We start from the raw sequence: 23,571 nt of genomic DNA on the forward strand, positions 1-23,571 counted from the left end.
ATGAATATCTCAATAAATTTTCCTCCCCCCTCCTATTTAATAAAATAAACCTATTCACTCCTCTTCTTGCACAAGGAGCCTTGAACTCAATGCAGGAAAAGCGATATAGCCGTAACGTTCGGCAAAATCAATGTTAATTTGTTGTTTCAGATTTATGCATACCGTTAAACATCAATACCCACTATAGCTAGCAAGCTGATAAACTATTCAATTTGGGACGCAAGTGTCCGATTTTGGACACTAGTGTCGATTTTGAACGCTAGTGTCCAATTTTGAACACTAGCGTCTGATTTTGGACACTAATGTCCGATTTTTGACGCTAGTGTCTGATTTTGGAGACTAGTGTCAGAAAACCTATATTTGACAGGACATTGTCCATTGAGCTGCCGTAATTTCGAGGTCTGCTTTAGGATGTCCTTTCACTTACCCGTAGTTTTATCCCCTCGTAATCCACAGCATCCGCGCTAACATTCCTCACCCTCATTCGCCACTTCTATTCACTCCTTTGCAACAAAGAACTGCTACCGTCGTATTTCCTGCGACTTGGTCTCATTTCTTAGTTTATTTCTTCAACAAATTTTCTAATATCAGTTGTCTTGTTACCTCTTTACTTGCCTTTCAGATACCAGAGCAATACAGCTAAAGAGGTTCTGGACACCATCATGAGCATCCAACCTAAAGACTCAGGGGGAGGATCTGGGGAGACTCGTGAGAGTGTAGTCACCAGACAAGCAGATGACATGCTGGATAAACTTCCGAATGATTACGTACCACACGAGGTAAGAAAGATGTTTGTATCGTAGTGAAAGTTTGAGTTCTTTTCCATGAGATGCGAGACGAAACACTTTGACATTCTTCGTCTGTGTGCAGGTGAGAGCGCGACTGCAGAAAATGGGAGCTCTTGCTTCCATGAACATCTTTTTGAGACAAGAGATCGACCGTATGCAGCGAGTGATCACTTTGGTACGGCAGACCCTGACTGACTTAAAGCTGGCAATAGAAGGAACAATTATAATGAGCGAGGTATTTAGGAATCTTTTAACGGTAAACGAAGCTCTTTTTTTTAAGTGGCTGCCCAATTTGCCAGTGAACAGCACAATTGCGCAATCATCATTCAAAGGAAAAATTTGATTGGCGATATGTGCTAGTGAGAAACCGTTTTTTTAAAGAATGCGAATACTCCATTAGTTTCAATAGAAATTATAGGGATGATCAGTTTAAAATTACGATGAAATCGCTCAGTGATGTCGCTGTTAATTTTTGTTCTTTATGTTCGTTATTTTTTCCAGAGACAAGTAAACAAAAGAAAAAGAAAAGCAAAACATAAACTAAATCTAATTGAACTCAAGGGAAAGCTTATAAAACCCAGTCCGGATGTCAAAATGTGTTTGAAACTAATTTTATATCCTTGACAATAGAATCTACGAGACGCACTGGACAACATGTACGATGCTAGAATTCCTGCGCTGTGGAGAAAGGTGGGGCGTTTTCGTTTTTAAGAATGATAAAGAAGATAGTAGACAAAGTCTGACTGAACTATTTTCGTGAATGCGGTGTCATTGTACGGCATGTTCATTCTCAAGAATAATCAATTCTGTGATAGCGGACACAATTTGTCTTTTTTTTCCCTTCAGATCTCGTGGGAGTCATCGACCCTGGGTTTCTGGTTCACAGAGTTTCTGGAGAGGAACAACCAATTCTCTACATGGATTTTCAATGGCCGACCCAGTGTTTTCTGGATGACTGGTTTCTTCAATCCTCAGGGCTTTCTCACAGCAATGAGACAGGAGGTCACGCGTGCACACAAGGGTTGGGCCTTGGACTCTGTAGTATTGCACAATGATGTCATCAGGGCAATGAAGGAAGACATAAATTCCCCTCCATCGGTGGGTTTCGGTAGTATTTATTTATTGGTAATAACATCCAATTCCTGGGGGTACTTTTCCCCCGATCCCTTATGACTGCCATGTTGGATTGCTAACGTAGATAGTGGCTCTAAGGTGTCCAATGTCGTTTACAGTTCAAGGGAATGAGACATTTACGCTGACTAGCGCTCAAACTTTTACATTCACAAACCTTTAATATACGCCCCTTCAGAAAAGCATCATAGACCTATGTCTTTTAACAATACTTTCATGTTACTATCATAACAGGAAGGTGTGTACATATATGGCTTGTACCTGGATGGTGCCGGCTGGGACCGCCGTGGCTGTAAACTAATTGAACCTCAGCCCAAAGTTCTCTTCACCCTTCTCCCTGTGGTACACGTGTATGCTGTGAACTCCACAGCACCCAAGGATTCCCGTCTGTACCAGTGCCCCGTATACAAGAAACCGCAGAGGACTGATTTGACTTACATCACCCCGCTGTGGCTCAAGACTGTGCTGAGTCCCGATCATTGGATTCTTAGAGGGGTCGCTCTTTTGTGCGACATTAAGTGATTGGAATCTGGTGTAATTTTCCACTTCCATTTTTTTCTACTTTTGTGCTACACTTGACCTTAACCTTGGCACTCTTAGTTTGGTATATTATTGAACTTCGTCGTTTAGATTGCGATTTTGGTCAAATGTTATGACTCTCAATGTTCTTTTAATCTGATAAAACAAATAGTTCTGCAGAACGTTTCGGTCTTTCTTTTATGCTATATGTAAATTTAAAGAAAACATTTTTCAAATATCAAAGAACGAAATGTTTTCAATAAAAAGTCTGTTTACAAAAGGCTTGTTGTTATATTTCTGTTCCTGAACAATTAAAGATCTTTATAGAGACTACATAAGACTTTCTACAAACTGTAAAGAACGCTTTTAGGGTGGCACCAGTATCTTTTGTTATAGCAAATAAGCCTTAGACTCGACATAATACCTTATGGATGTCCTATGGAGGAGGACGGAATGGGGGGAGGGGGGTTGGGGGAATCTCTTGCTTCCATAAACTATTTCGGTTCCTAATCCGACTTTCAAATTAAAAAAAAATCTCCATATCATGAACTCCCGCCCATCTCTCTAAAGTACTAGCAGCCTCCATTTTTTGGTTGGTCATTCAAGTTTCCTACTAGAAACAAGGCATTAGGAAAGGCGCCTTCATCGAGGCCGCCGCATATCTTCGGTGCTACTCTTTTCAGCTCTTCGAACGGACTTCTTCGAAAGAAAGAGACTATTTCCAGGCTACCATCTCCCTTATACCTAACACTCCTCTCTTTCTTGGCGAGCTAAATTATTGCCTCGATTTCTTTCCCCTCCTTTACCCCCTTGGGCAACCTATGGTCGACTAAATGTCGCGAAGAAGAATGAGTAGTAGTTAGGATGGCAGTGCCTCATGGGTATTATTCAAAATGGCGGAAAGTTTGAGATGTCCATGAAAACAATCTTCTGGTGTCCTATTTTATATTATTGGTTTGCTGCTTTAAATTTCCACTTTAACCGCAATTATAAGAATACACAATGGCAGGGGCGAGACAAAACCTGTTTAAATGGAACCGACAAACAAATCCCAAGACGGTGAGCTCATAGCAGAGAATTGACACTTCGTACATTTCTGATTTCAACGAATGCTAACTTTTAGACTCCATATTTCCAACAGTACTCCGGACGAAGTGAGGTTCAGGATTGGATCAAGGTAAAAGTTTAAATCGCTGAATTTTCATTGCTTTTCGTTAGCAAACTTCAGCAACCGCTGAGGATAATAGTAGTAAGTTTATGTGTATTGTCACAGCCAAACATTGACAATTTTATAAATCCATACGTGAGTTATTGAAAAATTTCAGAGGATCTTGTGTCCCTTAGATTAACACAAAAATCCCTTACTGATACTCTAGAGAGTACAGAGAGAATCAACTCAAGCTGCCAGAGAAGTTTTTGGAAACAATTATCAAAGTGTTCTAGAACAAGTCCATGTTGACGATGATGCATTGGTGGAAGGTAAGAGAAACAGTATTTTTAATTTTTATTTTCTGAAATATCGCAGTTGGCCAGATTCTTATAAATATCCTTGAGTATCCCCTAGAGCTCAGTCATCTTAAAATGTGTAGCAGTGTGCACTACCTTAGTGCTTAATTGTTGTTGTGGAAAAAAATAATTTCATAGCATTGCATCATGGAACTGTTGCTCAAAGTGGGTTTATTTATTTCCCCCATTGCTTTCAGCACAAGATTTATTGGATTCCTGGCTTCATGAAAAGAAACATCAAGATGATCAATTTAATTTAGAAGTGCAATTTAAGCATGAAAAGTGGGCACAGCAAGGCAAACCCTTGGAACAAGTCACAAGAAAATCCATTACTGATGATGATTACAGTGATTATAGGGATATGCCTGACCAGTTCTTACAGTCACATGACTGGTCAACACTGAACAGTTATCATAGCAACCAGGTTCCTAATGCTATGGGTAAGATATATACTTCATGAAAAAATGTGTATACTTAGGTGATAACATGATTTGGAGGGAAGTTTGGTGTTAATAAGCTTGTAAGGCAAGTGCAGTTTGTAGTTTTTGAAAAATTTACAAGCGCTTATGACACCAAATTGCATGAAAGATCATGTTTTTACTTGTTAATAATTTACATGAAAAAAAAAGCATCACAGAAAGTCAAGACAGACAAGATTTTGAAAGCGTGTGCACCCTATTTGTAATTTACCCTAGTATTATAACCATGCACTCTTGTTACGACTTTGCTCTCTTGCACACTTGTTAGACAAGAATGCACTTGTTTTCAGCCCATCTAGAAGTGCCAAATTTTTTCATTTACATTATTAATGGTATTAAAGTGAATACACATGTATTAATAAAGATTACTGTTGCTGGAAAATAATGAATTTTTTCAGGTTGCAGACTTCAGTTGTCATGTTCATATTACTTGTAGGTGCAGAATATGATGAAGACCTTAATGATGAGATATCAGTTCAGCATATACTAAGGGACATGTTGGACAAGAATGTTGTTGAAAAAGAGATCTTGAATGACTTAGGATTTGATGGCAGCAAAAAGAAAAAAGACCCAAGGCCTAAGATGGAGCTCCGACATAAACAGGTACAGTGGGCCTCATATGAATCAGTCACAAATTTATAGAAGTTGCTACATGTATCTTTAGCCGATGATATTCTTTTAGTACTGTTAATCACCATTGTACTAGTATCATTGTTTTAAAGATGATTGAAAGCTAAGCTGGTTGTGTATAGAGAAGGAAATTAAACCTTATTCTGATGATATTTGTTTAATGATAATCAATGTACAACCATCATCAGTTTAAATATCATAGAAAGTTAAGCTTTTTCTGCAATGAAGAAGGAAATTAAAATTGATTTGATGATATTCTTTTAATAATCATAAATATACAACCATCATTGTTTTAAACCTTTACACTTAATATCATTATGCATATTCTCCATACTGTTCTCCATACATTTCTTAAGATGCTAACAAGGAGAATTTGTTTATCAATCAAGAGCTTCTTAAGTTGGGGATCATTTCCCTTATTCTTATAACCTTAATGTATGACTCAGAGTTGATATTGTAAGGAGAAATTAGAGGCTGGTCACTCTTAGGGGGTTAAAGAGTTAAATATGATCGAAAATTGAGCTGGCTCTACAATAAAGAAGGAATTTAGATTTAAATCCTATGCTAGTGAAAATGTTTCACAATTTTCTTTATGGAACACAAAACACAAAAGCAGCCAAAAATGTCTTTGTAATGTAGGTCAAGTTACTGTCAGTACTAAAATCCGTGACAAAATAGTTGATATATAAAACCAGGATGGTAGAACCCTGGGATGGCATACCAATTTTCTCCCATCTCCTCACCCAAACCCCACTAACATCCCTCTGAACATTATAGCTGTTTTTTTTGTTTTGTTTTTTTTCAATGGCAATTGTTGTAACTCCTAAGAATTTAGGTTATGTTATGATACAACAGAAAGAAAAGTCACAGTCACTCTTGTTTTGATGTATTTCATCCAGAGCAAAAATTCAAGACACAGGAGATACATGTTTATTGGTTAATGAAACATGTCAATTAAAAAAGAGCATTATGAACAACTCCACTCCTGAGAGCTTAAATGCAAACATAATTCTACCATTGTATTAGGTGAAAGAGAAAAGTCGAGCAAGACAGAAGGATATAGAAAAGAAACGAAGAGAAAATGCAGCTCGTAAGCAAGCAGAAGCAGAAGCTCGTCAACATTTGCTCAGGGAAGAAAGAGAGCAACAAGCAAAACTCAAAAGAGAAGAGGATCAAATACAAAAAGAAATGAACAAGATCCGCAGAGCTATGGAGGAGGAGAAGAAGGCTACCAAGGAAAAACTAGACAAGTGAGCTTGTTTGAAGTGCTTTGATTAAAATTATCTGTAACAATATCTGTACAACCTCAAGCAGATGTTGTTTAAGTGGTGTTATCTGATTGCTATATTTATCTGATACGCTGTCATCAAGCCATGGTGAAGGCTTGTTTGTGGTAATGACCATTGCCACAAATTGCATGTTATCCTTTTGTGAATGATTTTTTAATAGTTTATGTCAGCAATTTTTCAAATTAGCAATATCTCAAGGGTCTATAGAAAACTTTGTTTGAGTAGCCAGTCTTATGAAAAATCCCAGCGGTCTAAGGTTAAAATTTATTTCAGATCAGGACAACAAAGTGTTTTACTGCTTAGTCCACAAGTGAGTACCTTTAACTCTTTCATCTTTCACTCCCAGGATCTTGTTAATAATTCTCCTTACTGCCTGCCTTACAATTCCTGTGATGTTAGTTTGGAGAATTTGGTATTGGATCAAATGATAATCCCCATTTCATATTTTTCTTTATTCTGATCACATGTCTGCTTTATGTTGTTGTTATTGCTTCATAGTGAGCGGCGCAAAGAGAAGGAAGCGGAGTTGCTGGCTCGGCAATATCTCGAGGAAGAGCAGAGGAAGAAGGAAGAACAGCTGAGGAGGGACGCAGAAGATAAAGAGGAGATGAGGAGAATGTTGTTGGAACAGATGGAGAAGAGGGCAGCAAAAGAGGCCAGCAACAGTCTTAGGGTATACTCAAATTATGTTAATTGTTGAAAGATTTTTTTCTTAGAGTCTGTAATTTTACCTAGTGTTATTCTAACTGAAGTTTCCAACGTCTAACAAAGGGCTAACGCTAATACATCAGCTTTATAAACTCTTTACGGTGGCCAATTTACATATCAACTCAGTTGATCATTATCTTTTAATACCCTCACTGACGCAGTAACGCATTTTTCTGTAGAAACTTTTCTCCTTTATCAAATGTCACCCTGTCTTATGTTTTTATTGCTAGACTGCGTGTGGTAACGTCTCGCCTGCGAAGCGTTCTTTTCCGTTTCCTTTTTGCTCAAAGGAATACGGGTGAGAACAGCAGGAGTCTTGCAAATGTATAGAGCAAATAGGAACAAAATTGTGCTCTCGCGCGGCGCTCTCTCCTTGCACGTTTTTCCCGCGTGGTTTGAAGGAGACGGAAAGGAGTGTAACCTGGCAATATAATTTTACAGATAGCACAGACAGCAAGTAAAATATGGTCAATTTGATCGGAAAGGATTGTTATACAGGTTCGCTATTGATGTACACAGCACAGAGAGGCAGTGAAATGTGTTCAATTCGATTGGATAAAGCGAAAAGATTAATGACAAGGGATTTACATGTTTGTAAAGGAGTAGTTTTCGAGCGTTTTAACGTCCAGTTTGACCATTATATCTCCGTTATACGTGTTTTCCATTCGTATTCGATCTCTGTTTGTCTAAAGGTGAAACTAGTCTCTTTCCTGCAAACCGGTCAAATTGGTAAACTGCAATGTATTAGGGTCTCAAGTATTTTTAGTTGTCTCTGCGTTATTTGGTGAAATTACATTTTAGTGGTTGAATATGCACTAAATACCAAATCAGTCTCATTATTTTCTCTTTTACTTGATATCAGATTCTCCAGAGACACTTCTCAGCTTGGTATTCAGTTGTTGCATCACAGAGGATCAAACTTGGTAAAGCAAAAGCTATGTCTGACTGGCGTTGTAAACTAAGAGCTTGGAATGCATGGTTGGCCTACGTCAATCACATAAGATCTGATAAGGAGGCTCAAACCATCACCATGGAGATGAAAGAAAAGCACAGGTACAGTATATGTAATTTGCGTTTGCTTGCCGATTCTTTCCAAATAATCCTTCTCTAGGACTGGTCGCAAATGGAGAAGCAGTTCAAGTCTAATTTGAAGAATCTCTCTATGTTAATTTTACCAAACTGAAAACTCCTCACCTTATAAAATTTCTCAGCCAAAAATTTCTTGATGTTTCAGAAAGGAGCAATTGTCTTTGAAATTCCATCGTCGTCATTTGTTGCTGCGCTGCCTTCGGTCGTGGCAACAGTGGGTGAAAAGAGAACAAGAAAGAAGACAGCTTCAGGAAGAACACGAAAAAAAGACACAAAAGATGGCGGCGTTACTGCAAGCAGCAGCTACTGGAAGATTGTGGAGTGAGCGGGGGGAAAATACTAACACGGGGTTAGAACTTCAAGACATTGAAGATGATAAGGATGTGCAGAGCTCAAGCACTGCGAGAAAACTGGTAAGGCTTGGAGATTTAAGCGCCGCTGGAAAATAAGCTGTGTTTTGCGAAGCAGGGAGGTTGTTTTTAGTAAAATTTCTTCGCTAAACCACAACCACGAAGCACGATTCGTTCTAAGCCGAAACTTCACGCCTAAACCTGTAATGCAGGTTGATATGGTAAGAACATCAGTGACACACTCGACTGGTCCCCTGTGCCACGTTTTCGTTGTTACCACATTTTGACGTCATCTGTGATCTATTGCTAAACAGACGCACAGCAACTTTGAATCTATTTGTTAAATGAACGACTCGAGGAATGGTGCTTTAAAAATGGGGTTATTAAAATTATGATTGTTGTTTGTACTTCTTAGGACGAAATTTTCTCACAACCTGCAAGGACGGTAAACCACAAACATTCCTTGACAAATGTAATAGATCCAGAGGAGATTTCCTCAAGAAGGACTAAAGTTAGTGACAAACCACCAATAATTAAACCAGCTTGGAGTGAGCAACAGAGAAAGGAGCAATCCAAGAGAGAATTCCAGACAGGCAGAGAGGCTAGGAGTAAATCCAATCGACAACGCAGTTACAGTGAAGTGGAAAACATTGAAACACTTTATTCTACAACCAAAAATAGAGAAAAAGCGAAAAGTGAAGACAAGGAAACTAACCCAGGTTTTTCAAAGAGTAAATCTGATGAAAGACTTGATTCACAAGAGGCGGAATCTAGAGAACATGTTTTAACTGGGCGATCAGCCAGTAGTACTTCGTTGGACAATGGCAGATCCTCTGCACCTAGTAAGTACACTTCACGAGAAGCCGTTGTCAAATCACAGAAGCCAACCACAAAACCGTTACATCTGGGTAAGTTGTACAGTAAATCTCGTAGACGTGAGTCATATTTTGCATCATGTTATGGCAACATGAACTTTTCTGGCAACCGATGACTGATTATTCTGCCCTAGTTTCGCTTCTAGCCGGGAGCGAAGAAACCAGCGTGAAAAGCTTTCTCCACTCGTTTGGTATGTTCTTGTCGACAAAATTCACCTCAACCACGGCTCATTTGCAATAACAATTTCAAACACTTCCTCCCCAGTAAAAAGAATTCTCGTTTATTTCTTTATTTTCTCATCTTTTCAATCCTAAATTCTTTCCTTATTATTCTTGCAGTGTAAAAGTCATATTTTGATGGTAGTGCATCAAAAAATATTATCATGATGATTGTGATTATCTCGACAAGTTTGGATAATGATTTTTCAACAAGATTCTATCTAGGCAACGACCAATACTAACTTAACTTGGCTTCCTTTCAAGCCATGGAGGAACGTGCTCAGAAACGCCAGGAGCGAAAGAAAGCTTTGGACGAAAAAAAGAGAAAGGCGGAAGAGGAGAGACTGGTACGTGAACACTTTAATAAACTCTGAATTGTGCGCATTTCTGCTTTTAACCGTAAAATTCAAGAGTGAAGAGCATCCAATTTCTACAACATCACTACTGAAACTCTGAAACATTCAAGTCGCGAGAATGAAGGGGATGATCACGAACTATAACAACATTTCATCGTTTCACAGATTATTCTTGTCAATACCATAATAAATTATCGAGAACAGTTAGGAGACTATGTATACCGAGATTGAAGTGCTAAGGGTAAGATCGACGCACGCGGCAAGTCACTGCAAAGGGTCTTTACCACAAGTCTCTCCGCGTGTTCTGTTGACAACATGTCGCTTTGCTTGATTTTATTGCCGTCATGAACACTGGGTAACGATAAAAAATCTCAAAAATTTAAGGTAGTTCCTGTAAGAAAAACTTATGGTTCCATTGGTCATGCGTATGACAAGAATCGTTTGAGCCCACAAACACCAGGTTTTATTGTTTCTTCCTCCAGTGTGACATATTTTACCATGCGTGAAAGATTGTGTCACACATAACATTGTCAAACCTTTTTCAGCTTTTTCATGCTTACACATAGTATTACCATAATGGCAGGAATTTCTCAAAAAGGAACAAGAGCGTAAAGAAGCAGAATTGTTAGCGGAGAAACAAGAAGCGTTACAAAAAAGAAGAGAAGAGAAACGCATCGCTAGAGAGGTGAGAAACTCGTTATCTATTAAATATCTATTTTCTCCCAACACGAATAAGCCGATGATCATCATCCTTGATGCACTGCGGGAGTTTCGGGCTTTGTAAAGGATAGCCTAAACGCTTTTGTACGTGAATTTGTTATTTGAACATCGAGTTGCGATATACAGAGTTCTATTGTCCCTTTGTCACAGCGAGAGCTCGAGAAACAACGGCAGTTAGAACAAAACCGACAGCAGATTTCCCTAGCAACCCAGCACTACGCTTGTGTCCTGCTGAAAAAGTACGGCTTGTCACCGTGGAGACATCTAGTGGAGACGACACGGGAAAATATGTCATGTGCAGTATTACATCATAATAGACTGTTGCTTACAAGATGTTTCCATCCGTGGCTGGATTTCACAAGAAGAGCGAATGAAGATAGACTTGAGGCATCAGAAGCGTTGCACCAAAATATTTTGTTGCGACGAATGTGGAGACAGTGGAGAAAGGTCAGAAATAGAGATTACTTCATGGAAAATGCGCGCGTACGATTTTTATTCACGAGTTGTGTAGTATCAGAAAACGAACGAGTGAGCGCAGCGAACGAGTGAGTTTTCTGATACGTATCAACGAGTGAATGAAAATCGTACAAAGCATTTTCCATGCTGTAATGTGCTTATTTCATAGGTGCTGAGATTTTTTCGTGTTGTCTTTGGTAGACAAATAGCACAAATGGGGCGATGAAAAGCGTAAAAATTAGTTCTAGGAGATAATAAATTCGCTAATGAATTCATTCAACTCAGCCGCTGGAATATCTTCAATTTTCCTGTCTTCGTCCTTCGTTTTCAAAAATCTTTCAAGCAATCTTACATCTCTTTCAGTTTTTGAGCGGTATTTTTGTTTTCGTGTTCTAAAATGAATTCTTCAACTGAGTAAACAGAAGCGAACCTTCCCTCGGCCATTTTTCAAAGCGCACGGGTTTTGTGAAACGGCTCTCGCATGACGTTCTCTTCAGTACGTTCATTCATCATTAGTGAAATTTCGTCGTTCGCGTTGCTGATTGGACGAACGATAATTTTTCACGGTGAAATTTTGTCGTTCGTACTCCTGATTGGCTACATTTAGAATCAGTACGAATTTTATTCTGTACGATTTTTGTGGGTTAATCTCAGTACCTATGAAATAAAACAACAACCCCAATCACAACCAGATTACTCTAGATAGCGTGCGGGAAGACGCTCATTATTAGCGCTTCGGGACGAGCGTTTCTCCGCACGAGGGAAGTATGAAGCCTTGAGCAAGGTCAGCTGGCGAGAAATCTGCAAGGGTTAAACCTTTAACTCCCAGAAGTGATTAACGCGTAACTTCTCCCTTTGATATCCACACAGCATACAGGTAATGAGAATACTCAAACTCATTGGGTAGGAGTTCTTTTCTTGATAAAACACCAAATTCTCATAACTGATTTCCAAGGAAATGTGTAGCAGTTAAAGGGGAGAATTATCACTTAGATCTTGGGAGTTTAAGGGAGAAGCACTGATAATTAATGCAAGACACTCAGCAAACCTCTCCCGGACACTTCTGAAAACTTCCCGTGGGCGGAGAAACTCGCGTCCTGCAGCGCTATTAATGAAGGCCTGCTCGCCAGACTTCACTCGATTTTTTCCCCGTTCCAGGAAGTTTGCTTGATTTTACTTTGAATTCTAGTTGGTAATTTTTTTTCTTATTGGCTGATGAGGTAACCTTGGTTGTGGTTGAACAAGCAAGCTAGATATGTGTAACCGGCGAAATGTGACAACTATCTTTTTGGAGTCGAGTATCGTGCTCTTTTTTTTCTTAGTTAAAACTCTGGGTTCGACTGTTTAGTTTGAATTACATTCTACTATTGTTGGACACATTTTGGTCAGGAATCCAATAAAATTACTGTTGTGTATGTTGCAGTTTGGCCAGCATGCTGTCCGACTGCAGTTGGTCGCCGAAGATTATTGTTCCTCGTACCTTGTGAAAAAATACTTCAGACTCTGGCAGGACTACGTTACCGAGCAACAGATCCTGTTATGGGAGAAAGAGAGGGCAGCCGAGGAACACAATGAATGGTAAAAGCAAATAGAATGTCTTTCATTGGTTTCGGAAAGAATTTTTGATTAGTTTTGTGTCCTTTTTCAGTTTGGTATTTGTTGATCACTGTTGTAGTGGTCACGTGTTGTATTTTTTAACGTGCGTGGAAACAGATCGATGCCTTCCCGCCTTTTTTCTTGGCGCGTGTGGCAGCGTAGGGTTGTTTTCCCGCGCTTTCCTCAAGCGCCAGTGGCAATGTCTTTGTTTTGAATAGATGTTTCGGTTACATTCATAGGCGATTGAAGAAACTCGCGATGATCTACTGGAAAAAGTACATACCAATGTTGAGATCAGAACGAGAAAAGGAAGTCAGGAGGGCGGACTTGAGGAAAAGAGTTCACTCATGGCTGCCTGATTTTCAGTCGTTAACGGAAACATCACCCTGATCATCCTAAGAGCGCCGCGTGACCTCTCCCCAGACTTCCACATCTTTGTTCACGCAAAGCTAGGACCAAGAATTTTTCCTGATCGTCTGGCTGCAGGGCGAGAACTTGGATTCAAAATCTCGCTCGAATTCTTTCTTAGAAGTATTTTTATTTACAAACAATACATCTCAATTAAAAATCTATCCAAGAGGTCCCTAATAGAATGGCGGTTTTAACTGGTCATGTAGTCCTCGATTTTTCTTAATGGTGTTACATTTAAAGAGTACAGAAACCGCTTTCTACTTTTGCGAACTAACGTATAATTGTGCGGATATACAAAACCTTCCTTTTCATAAATCCCTAGCGTTCAAAATACCTTCTCTTATCGTTCCATCGTCAGAATTTTTACTACATGTACGTCCCATTTGAACCCGCAAACGGCTTCCCTGGAAACATTTTGTTTAGATGTACAATGCAGGGATTGGGAAGGCAAATTAGACAAATGGCCCATAACTTTGTAAAGTTATGGGCCATTTGGTAGAAGTATGGGCCGGATGAAAAGGAAAACGGAAATAGCAATTCGTGACAGTATGTACAGTATTTTTTTTCCAGTTTTTCACTTTTTTATTTTATTTATTTAAGTTTTACATTTCTCAATCAATCAACGAATTTTATTGTAATACTGTCATCAAGTACAAAAGTCATCAAAAGATATCTTAATAACAGCTGAGCGAATGGCAGGAGTCGCACAAGTCTATCAACACCTTTTAACGATCGACTGCCTTTTGCTTTCCCGCTTACCCGGCGCGTCGCCATGTGCATTGTAAAGTTGTTCATTGGTCAAGTGACTCCTTCCATTGCTCTAATTCACCTGTCCTTCATTCAATGATCAAGATAGTAGATTTACCATACAACACTCGCGATTAGTTAATTTGTTTTTACTTAGGAAAGTAACGCTGTGTAACGCAACAATAGGCCTCTTCTCGGTCGTTATCGCTCTCAAACACTAGCACTTAAAATGCGGAGAAACACATGTACCGTTGGAGAGCGTCTGAGAGCTTTTCGTCAGAGCTGTTGAAGGAGGATCAAAGCGGCCATCCAAATCTTTGAAAGGCTCCAAACAACGACGTACATCAAATTTGACTAACTCGAAAACCAGTCTCAAATTACATACTAAAAAAAACAGTGATTACGTTTGTCCATAAGAACAATAGCATACCCGACAGATATGTACAAAAAATACTTTTACGCATTCTTAATAAATCAAATTACATTTACCTATGGTGAAAAGAAAAAGAAACGGCCTAACTTGCGAAATGTTCAGTAAAAATCTGCCGATTTCTACCGCTTTCACCGCCATATTGAAAATGAAGCTACCACAATACAACGCAATCGGAGTGCACACACCGCTTGGTTAAAAAAAAGTTGAAAGTTTTCTTTGGCCTCAAGTATCATCTAACTTCGGTAGTTTCTTCGGAGGCATTATCTCGATTTAAAATGCAAAAGAAATAATTCATTTCGGCCAAAGACGTAAACAGTTAAATCAAGTACATGTCGTGCCTCGGCAGAACCTCGTTTGCGAGCTGAATGCGAGTAGAGGTTTGGGGAAGAAATTAAACGAACACGAAAGATCGCCGTCCAGGACCTCGTTCAGTTATGAATAATGTGATAAATGACTTGACGGAAGAGAATTCTGATATGTGCGATAGAAATTGAAAGAAATACATAGGCGGCAAAGTCGGTTTAATGTTTTTAACCCCACCTAGACCTACCAAAGTTGACTAAAATCGACGAATAGAGTGGTATTTTAACCGACAGTGGACATGATGATTTCTTTCAAGCTACCTTCTCTGAAGGTTAAATTCCGACATTCTCTGAGTTAGCGGAAGGGCTATGTACTAACGCTCCTGCCTCGAGCGGAATTCCAACCGTTATGTAAAAAATATAAATTTGGAAAGTCCATTACAAAAGCTTAAATGAAATTTATTTTGTTCCTTCCACTGAAGGAAAGATGAAGACATACGGATATGCGGATACAGCGGCGCCATCTGATAAAAATATATTTCGGTTTTATACGTCTAACTTTCTTACCGATGGCAGATGTGAGCATGCAAAAATGAAACAATTCACTTTGGTAGCAGTTAACATCCGGTCTCAGTATACATTATTTTGCAAGAACCGTTGGATTTTTGACAAAAAATTGCAATCGAGACTTGTTGGAGCTTCTATCTCGAAAAGGTAAGCTATTTGTGCTCGATGACTATCTCTTCATGAGCTGTTCATTTTCCAGTAAGTGCGATTTGCGTCATCGAAGACAAAGTTGGTAAATAAGAGGAACGGCTGGGTTGATAAGTGTCGTAACTTTTAAAGACAACACATTGCTATCTCCGTTTATCTCGTTAGGGTGTTAATCTAAATAAGACAGAAATATTGTAACAATCACGTGATGTCATAATCGAGAGGATCTCGCTTCATGTAAGTGAGAAATGATACCTCTTTTAGGAGGGGAGGGAAAGCTTAATAATGATCCTGGAGCGCTCTAACAAAGAGGAATTTTCCTAAGAATGTACAACATCGGTCATCTATTTGAGTTTATATTTCCTCTTTACTCGGGCAAGCGATTTAAATTTGAAAAGTAGTGCGCCGGGCGATTAGTATAGGTAATCACATGAGGCCAAGTACTATTAAGGATTAATTGCACGAGAGTTTTCAAAATTTTCCAAAATTTGGAAAATTTTGAAAACTCAAGTGCAATTAATCCTTAATAGTACGAGGTCTCATGGGATTACTTGTTTATCAATAAAGGGCAAAATTTATACGAAGGAAAATCACGCGCGCAGTCTATTTTTATCTGGGAAGCAACGGATTAGCAATGCAACGGATTAGCCAATCATTAACAGGTAATCATGTCCTCTCTTGATTACTAAAAATGCCCTCGATTAAGAAAAAAATGCCCTCTCTCTCAACCAATCAGTGCTCAGTAATTTTTCCCTTTATTGATAAGCCGAAATATAAAAAGTTGAAAATTCTATTTCTCCTCATAATCTCGGGCCTTGTCATATTGACCAAGTGAATGGAATAAAGTTCCTAGGTTTCCGTAGCTCTCCTTTTTATCCCTGTCGCCAATTTCTATTCTGATGGCGAGTGCCGCCTCCTGATATTATCGGGCCTTGTAAAATTAACCAAGTGATCGGAACAAAGTTCCTAGGTTTCCGCAGCTTGTTAATTTTCAAGAATTTGAAAATAATTTTCAAATTATTATTTAGCCTTTTTTTCTGAATAGGTGGAGTTTTTTCCACATATTCTTTTCCTGAATCTCATCGAAACTTCCTTCAAAGAACGTGTGATTTTTCCTTCTGATGTCAGGTACCTCTAATTACTCGGAATTTTCCGCAGGCTTCACTTTCCAATAGTCTTGGAGTGGGTATAAGACCGGTTGGGTGGGTATAAGTTACCCGTTGCCAGAACGCAACGGGTAACTTACTATTTTTATGGCGAAAAGAAACAATATTTATTTGATTTACGCTCATTACATTTGCAGTTTATGAAAGGGAATAAAATTGGCCCCATCAAATTACACCCCATTGATTTTTGTCCGAAGTTTGGGCGATCGAAAGAAATGGACTTGCAGTTTATGAAAGGGAACAAATTTGCCCACTCAAACTACCCCTCATTAATTTTTGTCCGAAACTTGGGCGATCGAAAGAAATGGACTTCCAAAATCGAAAGAAAATTGACTCGGAAAGAAAGACTTTGCCAGATTGGTATAAATTTTCTCGATGATTCTTGGCTTTAAGCCGTATCAGTTCGTTGGCTTTCAGTTTGATGGCGTGACAAGTGACAAAAAAATAATTTTGATAAATTCCCGACTTTTAAACGTGGATTTTTTTTTCTACCAACGCACCAACCTCGCGCAGAATTCCAACCGTTCTGTGAAAAATATGAATTCCGAATGTCCATTACAAAAGCTTAAATGAAATTCATTTTGTTCCGTCCATGAAGGAAAAATAAGGAGAGACGGATATCTGTTATCCTACTTTTAGAGCAGCGCCATCTTATGTACGTAAATGCATGTATTTCGGTTTTGTACGTCTAACTTTTTTACCGATGACAGATGTGAACATGCAAAAATGAAACAATTCACTTTGGTTGCAGTTAACATCCGCTCTCAGTATACATTGTTTTGCAAGAACCGTTGGATTTTTAACACAAAATTAATTACAAGACTTGTTACAGTGCTAATAAAATTGGAGCTACTGTCTTGAAACGGTAAGCTATTTGTGTTCGATGACTATCTCTTCATGAGTTATTCATTTTCCAGTAATTGCGATTTGCGTCATCGAAGACAAAGTTGGTAAATAAGAGGAACGGCTAGGTTGATAAGTGTACCCTTCAAAGACAACAAATTGCTCTCTCCGTTTATCTTTTAAGGGTGTTAATCTGTATAAGAATGTACAACATCGGTCATCTTTTCCTGAAAAGGTAAAGTTTATTCCACATATTCTTTTCCTGAATCTCATCGAAACCTCCTTCAAAGAACGAGTGATTTTTCCTTCTGATGTCAGGTACCCCTGATTACTCGGAATTTTCCGGAAGTCTCACTTTCCAATAGTGATGGGTGATAGGGGCGGGCATATTTTTTAATGGGGAAGGGGGCGGAGAGGAGTTTTACAGCAGCTTCTAACAAGGATTTAGGAGTAAACCATGATGTTCCATTATCATTTCTGCTGGGGGAGCTGGTTACAACCAACTGAAGATCCTTTTGGTTACCCTCCTGAGCAGTCTGAGTAGGTGAACCTGTTGTTGCTAAATTTTGATAACTTGAAGGAAAAATGGGAACTGTGATCCATGATATTTAACAAAAGCAGTGAAAACATGAACTCATAAACTATCAGATAATATTTAAAGGAATTGGGATTTTTTAATTATTAAACGATCCACTATGTGCGGCCGTTAACACGAATACAACAGAACTAGAAACGATTTGAAAATTAAATTTGTCTCTAACACTCAACGGATGATTGCGCCGGGCGATATCCTTGGTTTTCGTTTGACGCTATGAAATCCAAAATTACATACATTACAGCATACAAGAGTATTGACGTTTTACCTCAAAAGGGAAATCCTGTGAGAAATGAAACTTTTCGCCAGTCATCAGCATGACATCCAATGCTGTTCCGAAATATTAAAATGGCTGGCTGAGGAAGATATCATGAATGTATAAAAATGTTGGTATCGATTGATTGTTTGTCAACTTATCACTTTTATGGCGAAAAGAAACAATGTTTATTTACTTTACGGTCATAACATTTGTAGTCTATAGAAGGGACGAAAATTGTCCCCCTCAAACTAGACCCATCAATTTTTGTCCGAAATTTGGGCGATCGAAAGAAATTGACTCCTAAATCTTGGCTTTAAGCAAGTTCAGTCCGTTTACGGTTCAGTTTGATGGCGTGACAAGAGACGAAACAAATAATTTTGATAAATTTCCGACTTTTCACCGTGGATTTTTTACTACTGATGCACCAACCTCGCTCAGAACTCCAACAGTTATGTGACTAATATGAATTTTAAATGTCCACTACAAAATCTTAAATGAAACTCGTTATGTTCCTTCAATGAAGGAAAGATAAGGAGAGACGGATATTTGTTATCCTACTTTTAAAGCGGCGCCATCTAATGCACGTAAATGCAGGTATTTCGGTTTTGTCCGCCTAACTTTTTTACCCATGACGGATGTGAGCATGCAAAAATGAAAAAATTCACTTTGGTTGCAGTTAACATCCGGTCTCATTATGCTTTGTTTTGCAAGAACCGGTGTATTTTTAACACAAAATTTCAATCAAGACTTGTTACAGTGCTGACTTGGAGCTTCTATCTCGGAACGGTAAGCTATTTGTGCTCGATGACTATCTATTCATGAGCTGTTCATTTTCCAGCAAGTGCGATTTGCGTCATCGAAGACAAAGTTGGTAAATAAGAGGAACGGCTAGGTTGATAAGTGTTGTATCCTTAAAAGACAACAAATTGCTCTCTCCGTTTATCTTAGAATGGTGTTAACTTGAATAGGAAGGAAATATTGTAAGAATCACGTGATGTCATGGTCGAGAGCATTTTGCTTCATGTAAGTGAGAAATGATACCTCATTGAATATGAATGAATGAGTTGCCAGTAATCGGATCCTTGCGTTTGCTCAAAGAGTTCTGGGATCGCCACAAGGGAAAGGAACGTATGGCGAAAGGTTCTTTTGATGTCCAATAAAAGCGAACTTTGCGAGAGATTATGGCTTTTTCGCCGCAGTTTCATTATACATGGATAGAGATATGTTGATAGGATGGAAGTGTAAGTTTTAGTTGGAATTATCACGAAATATGTCATAAAAAAAATACCGAAAATTTCTCTCCTTGCGTAAGGTCTATTGTGAAATCGTTATCGCGTAATGGTCCCGAAATATTACAAAGTTGGCCAGGGATCGCTAAGAAATAACTCATTTAATTCTTTTCAGTTGTATTTATATATGTACAGCTTGTTTTCATGCTTGTTAACGTATTTAATGAACAAATTACGACGTTTGAAAATATACCTCCTTTAAGGAGAGAAGTCGTCCACTGAGATGGAAATAATTTTTACCGAGCTGTTGCTCTCTGAAAGGATGAAATAAGCGATGAAAAACATGAGGAAATCCCTCGTTCAAGCGATAGCTTGTTTGAGAAAAATCCAAAGGTCTCTGAGCTGCAACTTTTTTCCTCGAACTCCTTGAAGGATCTTGTCAGGAAAAGCAAGATCGCGGGAATTCCGGCAGAAACTGCGGAAATATCATCGGTTGTGCATCGTTCCTTAAGGGACCAATTTGTATCACTAATCGTCACAGGAAAAAAGGTTCAGTTTTTAGCCGATTATTAACGCTGATTCGTTCGCATTCATCACAACAAAGAAGCAGTGTAGGTGATTCAGCACTTTAATGTACCGCAATATTTGATAATCAAACACGTCATTTCAACCTCCTGCTGTCTCAAGTTAGCTCTTCTAGCGCTCTTTTGTATTACCAAGCCACGAAAAACGCTAGAAAGAGACTTAACACGTACTAAATACTGAAACGGCTTAGTTGAGTTATTCCTTGGCGATTTCTAGTTATGTTTTCAAAATGTCGAGACCACTACGCGACGTCAAATTCACAATAAACCTTGCGCATGGAGACAAGTTAATCGGTAGATTTTACTACAAATTACATGGTTTTTCAAACAAAAACTTGAGCCTCTCTAGTATCAGCATTACCCAAATCCATTTCTGATAAAAGAGCGGCGAAAACCAAAAATCTCTCGCTAAAATCGTCTTTTTTGGACTTCGAAACAAACGTTCGCCGTACATTTCCTTCTAGTGATTTGCAATGTTTGCCCGTGGCGATCCCAGAAATCTGTGTGTAAACACAAGGATCTGATTACTGGCAACTCATTCATTCCGAATGTCTATACAAAAGCTTAAATGAAATTCATTATGTTCCTTGCAACGAAGGAAATATAAGGAGAGATCGATACATATTTGTTATCCTACTTTTAAAGCGGCGCCATCTGATGTACGTAAATGCATTTCGGTTTTGTACGTCTAACTTTTTTACCGATGACGGATGTGAGCATGCAAAAACGAAACAATTCTCTTTGGTTGCAGTTAACATCCGCTCTCAGTATACATTGTTTTGCAAGAACTGTTGGATTTTAACACAAAATTACAATCAAGACTTGTTACAGTGCTAAATTGGAGCTTCTATCTCGAAACGGTAAGCTATTTGTGGTCGATGACTATCTCTTCATGAGCTGTTCATTTTCCAGCAAGTGCGATTTGCGTCATCGAAGACAAAGTTGGTAAATAAGAGGAACGGCTAGGTTAATCAGTGCTTTACCCTTAAAAGACAACAAATTTCTCTCTCCGTTCATCTTTTAAGAGTGTTAATATGAACAAGAATGTACAACATCGGTCATCTATTTGAGTTTACATATTCTCTTTACTCGGGCAAGTGATTTAAACTTGAAAAGTAGTGCTGCGAGCGATTAGCCGAATTATCAAAATTGAAAATTCTATTTCTTCTCATAATCTCGGGCCTTGTCATATTGACCAAGTGAATGGAACAAAGTTCCTAGGTTTGCTTTTTCACTCCTGTCGCCAGTTTCTGATAGCGTGTGCCTTCTCCTGATATTCTCAGGCCTTGTAAAATTGACCAAGTGATCGGAACAAAGTTCCTAAGTTACTGTAACGAGTAAAATTGACCAAGTGATCGGAACAAAGTTCCTAGGTTTCTGGTACGAGTAATTTGTCCTTCTGATGTCAGGTACTTCTGATTACTCAGAATTTACCGGAAGTTTCTTTTTCCAATAGTAATGGATAATTGGGGTGGGTATAAGACCCATGGAGTGGGTATAAGTTACCCGTTCCCAGAACGCAAGTTACCCTCATGAGTAGTCTGAGTAGGTGAATCTGTTGTTACCAAATTTTGATAACTTGAAGGAAAAATGGGAACTATGATCAAAGATATTTAACAAAAGAAGTGAAAACATGAACTTATAAACTATCAGATAATATTTTAAGGAGTTGGGGATTTTAATTCTAAAACGATCCGTGATGTATGGCCGTTAACACGAATACAACAGAACTAGAAACGATTTGAAAATTAAATTTGTCTCTAACACTCAACGGTTGATTGTACCGGGCAATATCCTTAAAATTATCCTTAAAAATCCAAAATTACATATATTACGGCATGCAAGGGAACTGACGTTTTACCCCGAAAGGGAAAAACCTGTGAAAAATGAAACTTTTCGCCAGTCATCAACATGACATCCAATGCTGTTCCGAAATATATAATTGGCTGGCTGAGAAAGATATCATGAATGTATAAAAATGTTGGTTGTCAACTTATCATTTTTGCAGCGGAAAGAAATAATGTTTATTTTCTTTACGGTCATTGTATTTACAGTCTATGAAGGGAAATAAAATTGGTCCCCTCAAACTACACCTTATCAATTTTTGTCTGAAATTCGGACAATCGCCTACTCAGTGGAAAATAATCGACTCCGAAAGAAAAAGCCAGATTGGTATAAATTTTCTCGATAATTCTTGGCTTTAAGACAATTTAGCCCGTTTACTTTCAGTTTGATGGCGTGAAAAAAAATAAAAAATAATAATTTTGATAAATTCCCAACTTTTCACCATGAATTATTCTCTTCCTTTTTCTAGGAAAAAGTTGACCTCCTTCGGAAGATCTCATACAAGTCCCCTTCATCAAAATGAATAAGGAACATTCCTAACTTTTCAAGGTAGTATACATTAATGAAGCCGACTGTTTTAGGAATCCACACAACACTAGTATCTTTATGAAAACTACAAAAGAAAATTATAAGAGTAACAACATTAACAGCAAATAGAAATCTCACTGTTCCCCCCCCCTTTGAAAGGAAACTATGACTTCTTCCATTGAATAAGATACTTTACAATACTTTTCCACAAACATCGACGAATAATGCACCTTTAAATTTACAAGGGGTTACACAATCAAAATGCAAGATCATCAAATAAAGTTCATGTCGATTATGTACGGACAATTTTAACCACTCCATATTTCTTGAACTTTATTCAGAGATAGCTAATATGGAACATTCTCCCAACACATGCAAAACCTGTGAGTCATAATATACTTTTAATAAGAAGATTAAAGGAAACCTACTCTCTGATTTCATTTCTACAAACAAAAACTTGTTGTAAGGAGATGCGATTATTATTAACATATGGGCTAGGCTGTTTAAAATTAACAGCAGTATGATGCAACACGAGCTCCCTTGAGAGCCCAGTATATCGGATTTGTTAAGAGCATTACTCCTTCTTAGATAATTGTATTGTATTACTGTGAACTAGATATGAATCAGCAGATCAAATAAAACTTCTTGTGTTCTGTTAGCCACTTAAATTTTCCATTTGGTCTCTGATTTGCACGATTCGCGTGACAGAGCAACGAACACTCCAGTAGAACAGACTGCAAAAGTGTGTTCCTCTTTGATGGACAGTGTGACAAAAATCCATCTACGAAAATAGACGCTGGAGTCCAAACTCCGCAGAAAATATGAATTAAACTTGTTAAATGGACCACAATATTTGGCTAAAATAAAACTCTGAAACTTCTTAAATTCAAAACAAAGGGTTAGAGAAATTGCGCGAATGAAAGCCCAAAAACAATTAACTAAACTCCGTTGAGACAAGCGACAAAACTACGCGAAAAATGTCCACGTCAGTTTTCCAATGTCAAGGTTAGAGTTCTTTGACATGATTTACTATTTGTGATATTACGTGCGCCGCGCGTGAATACAAAAAGACTACAAGGCGGGGAGGTGAACATAAAAATTGCAATTTGAAATTTAAAACCAAAAAGATTTTCTACAAACAATCCAAGTATAAGTTTTCACTAATTTCTCCTTTTTTTTCAAACTTAGAGGAAACAGGGTCAAG

General features: G+C 38.3%; 2 protein-coding genes across 2 annotated transcripts in view; both read left to right on the forward strand.

Moving 5' to 3' along the window:
- Positions 1–2,624, forward strand: part of LOC131783576 (dynein axonemal heavy chain 8-like) — a 50,800-nt gene extending 48,176 nt beyond the window's left edge. Inside the window, 5 exon segments of the mRNA XM_059100341.2 lie at positions 623–779; positions 871–1,023; positions 1,419–1,478; positions 1,635–1,886; positions 2,154–2,624. Coding sequence (XP_058956324.2) covers positions 623–779; positions 871–1,023; positions 1,419–1,478; positions 1,635–1,886; positions 2,154–2,441 — 910 coding nt within the window. The 3' untranslated portion in view covers positions 2,442–2,624.
- A 717-nt stretch (positions 2,625–3,341) lies between these two features.
- On the forward strand, positions 3,342–14,296 carry LOC131783558 (coiled-coil domain-containing protein 191). Its single transcript, XM_059100317.2, has 15 exons — positions 3,342–3,497; positions 3,580–3,615; positions 3,815–3,917; positions 4,142–4,384; positions 4,860–5,026; positions 6,080–6,303; positions 6,841–7,015; positions 7,913–8,103; positions 8,285–8,552; positions 8,905–9,397; positions 9,848–9,930; positions 10,523–10,624; positions 10,810–11,106; positions 12,539–12,693; positions 12,951–14,296. The coding sequence occupies exons 1-15, from the start codon at positions 3,441–3,443 to the stop codon at positions 13,099–13,101; spliced, it is 2,745 nt and encodes a 914-aa protein (XP_058956300.2). The 5' UTR covers positions 3,342–3,440; the 3' UTR covers positions 13,102–14,296.
- The last annotated feature ends 9,275 nt before the right edge of the window (positions 14,297–23,571 follow it).

The sequence above is a fragment of the Pocillopora verrucosa genome, chromosome 6 (assembly GCF_036669915.1).
Source record: "Pocillopora verrucosa isolate sample1 chromosome 6, ASM3666991v2, whole genome shotgun sequence".
Lineage (NCBI taxonomy): Eukaryota > Metazoa > Cnidaria > Anthozoa > Scleractinia > Pocilloporidae > Pocillopora > Pocillopora verrucosa.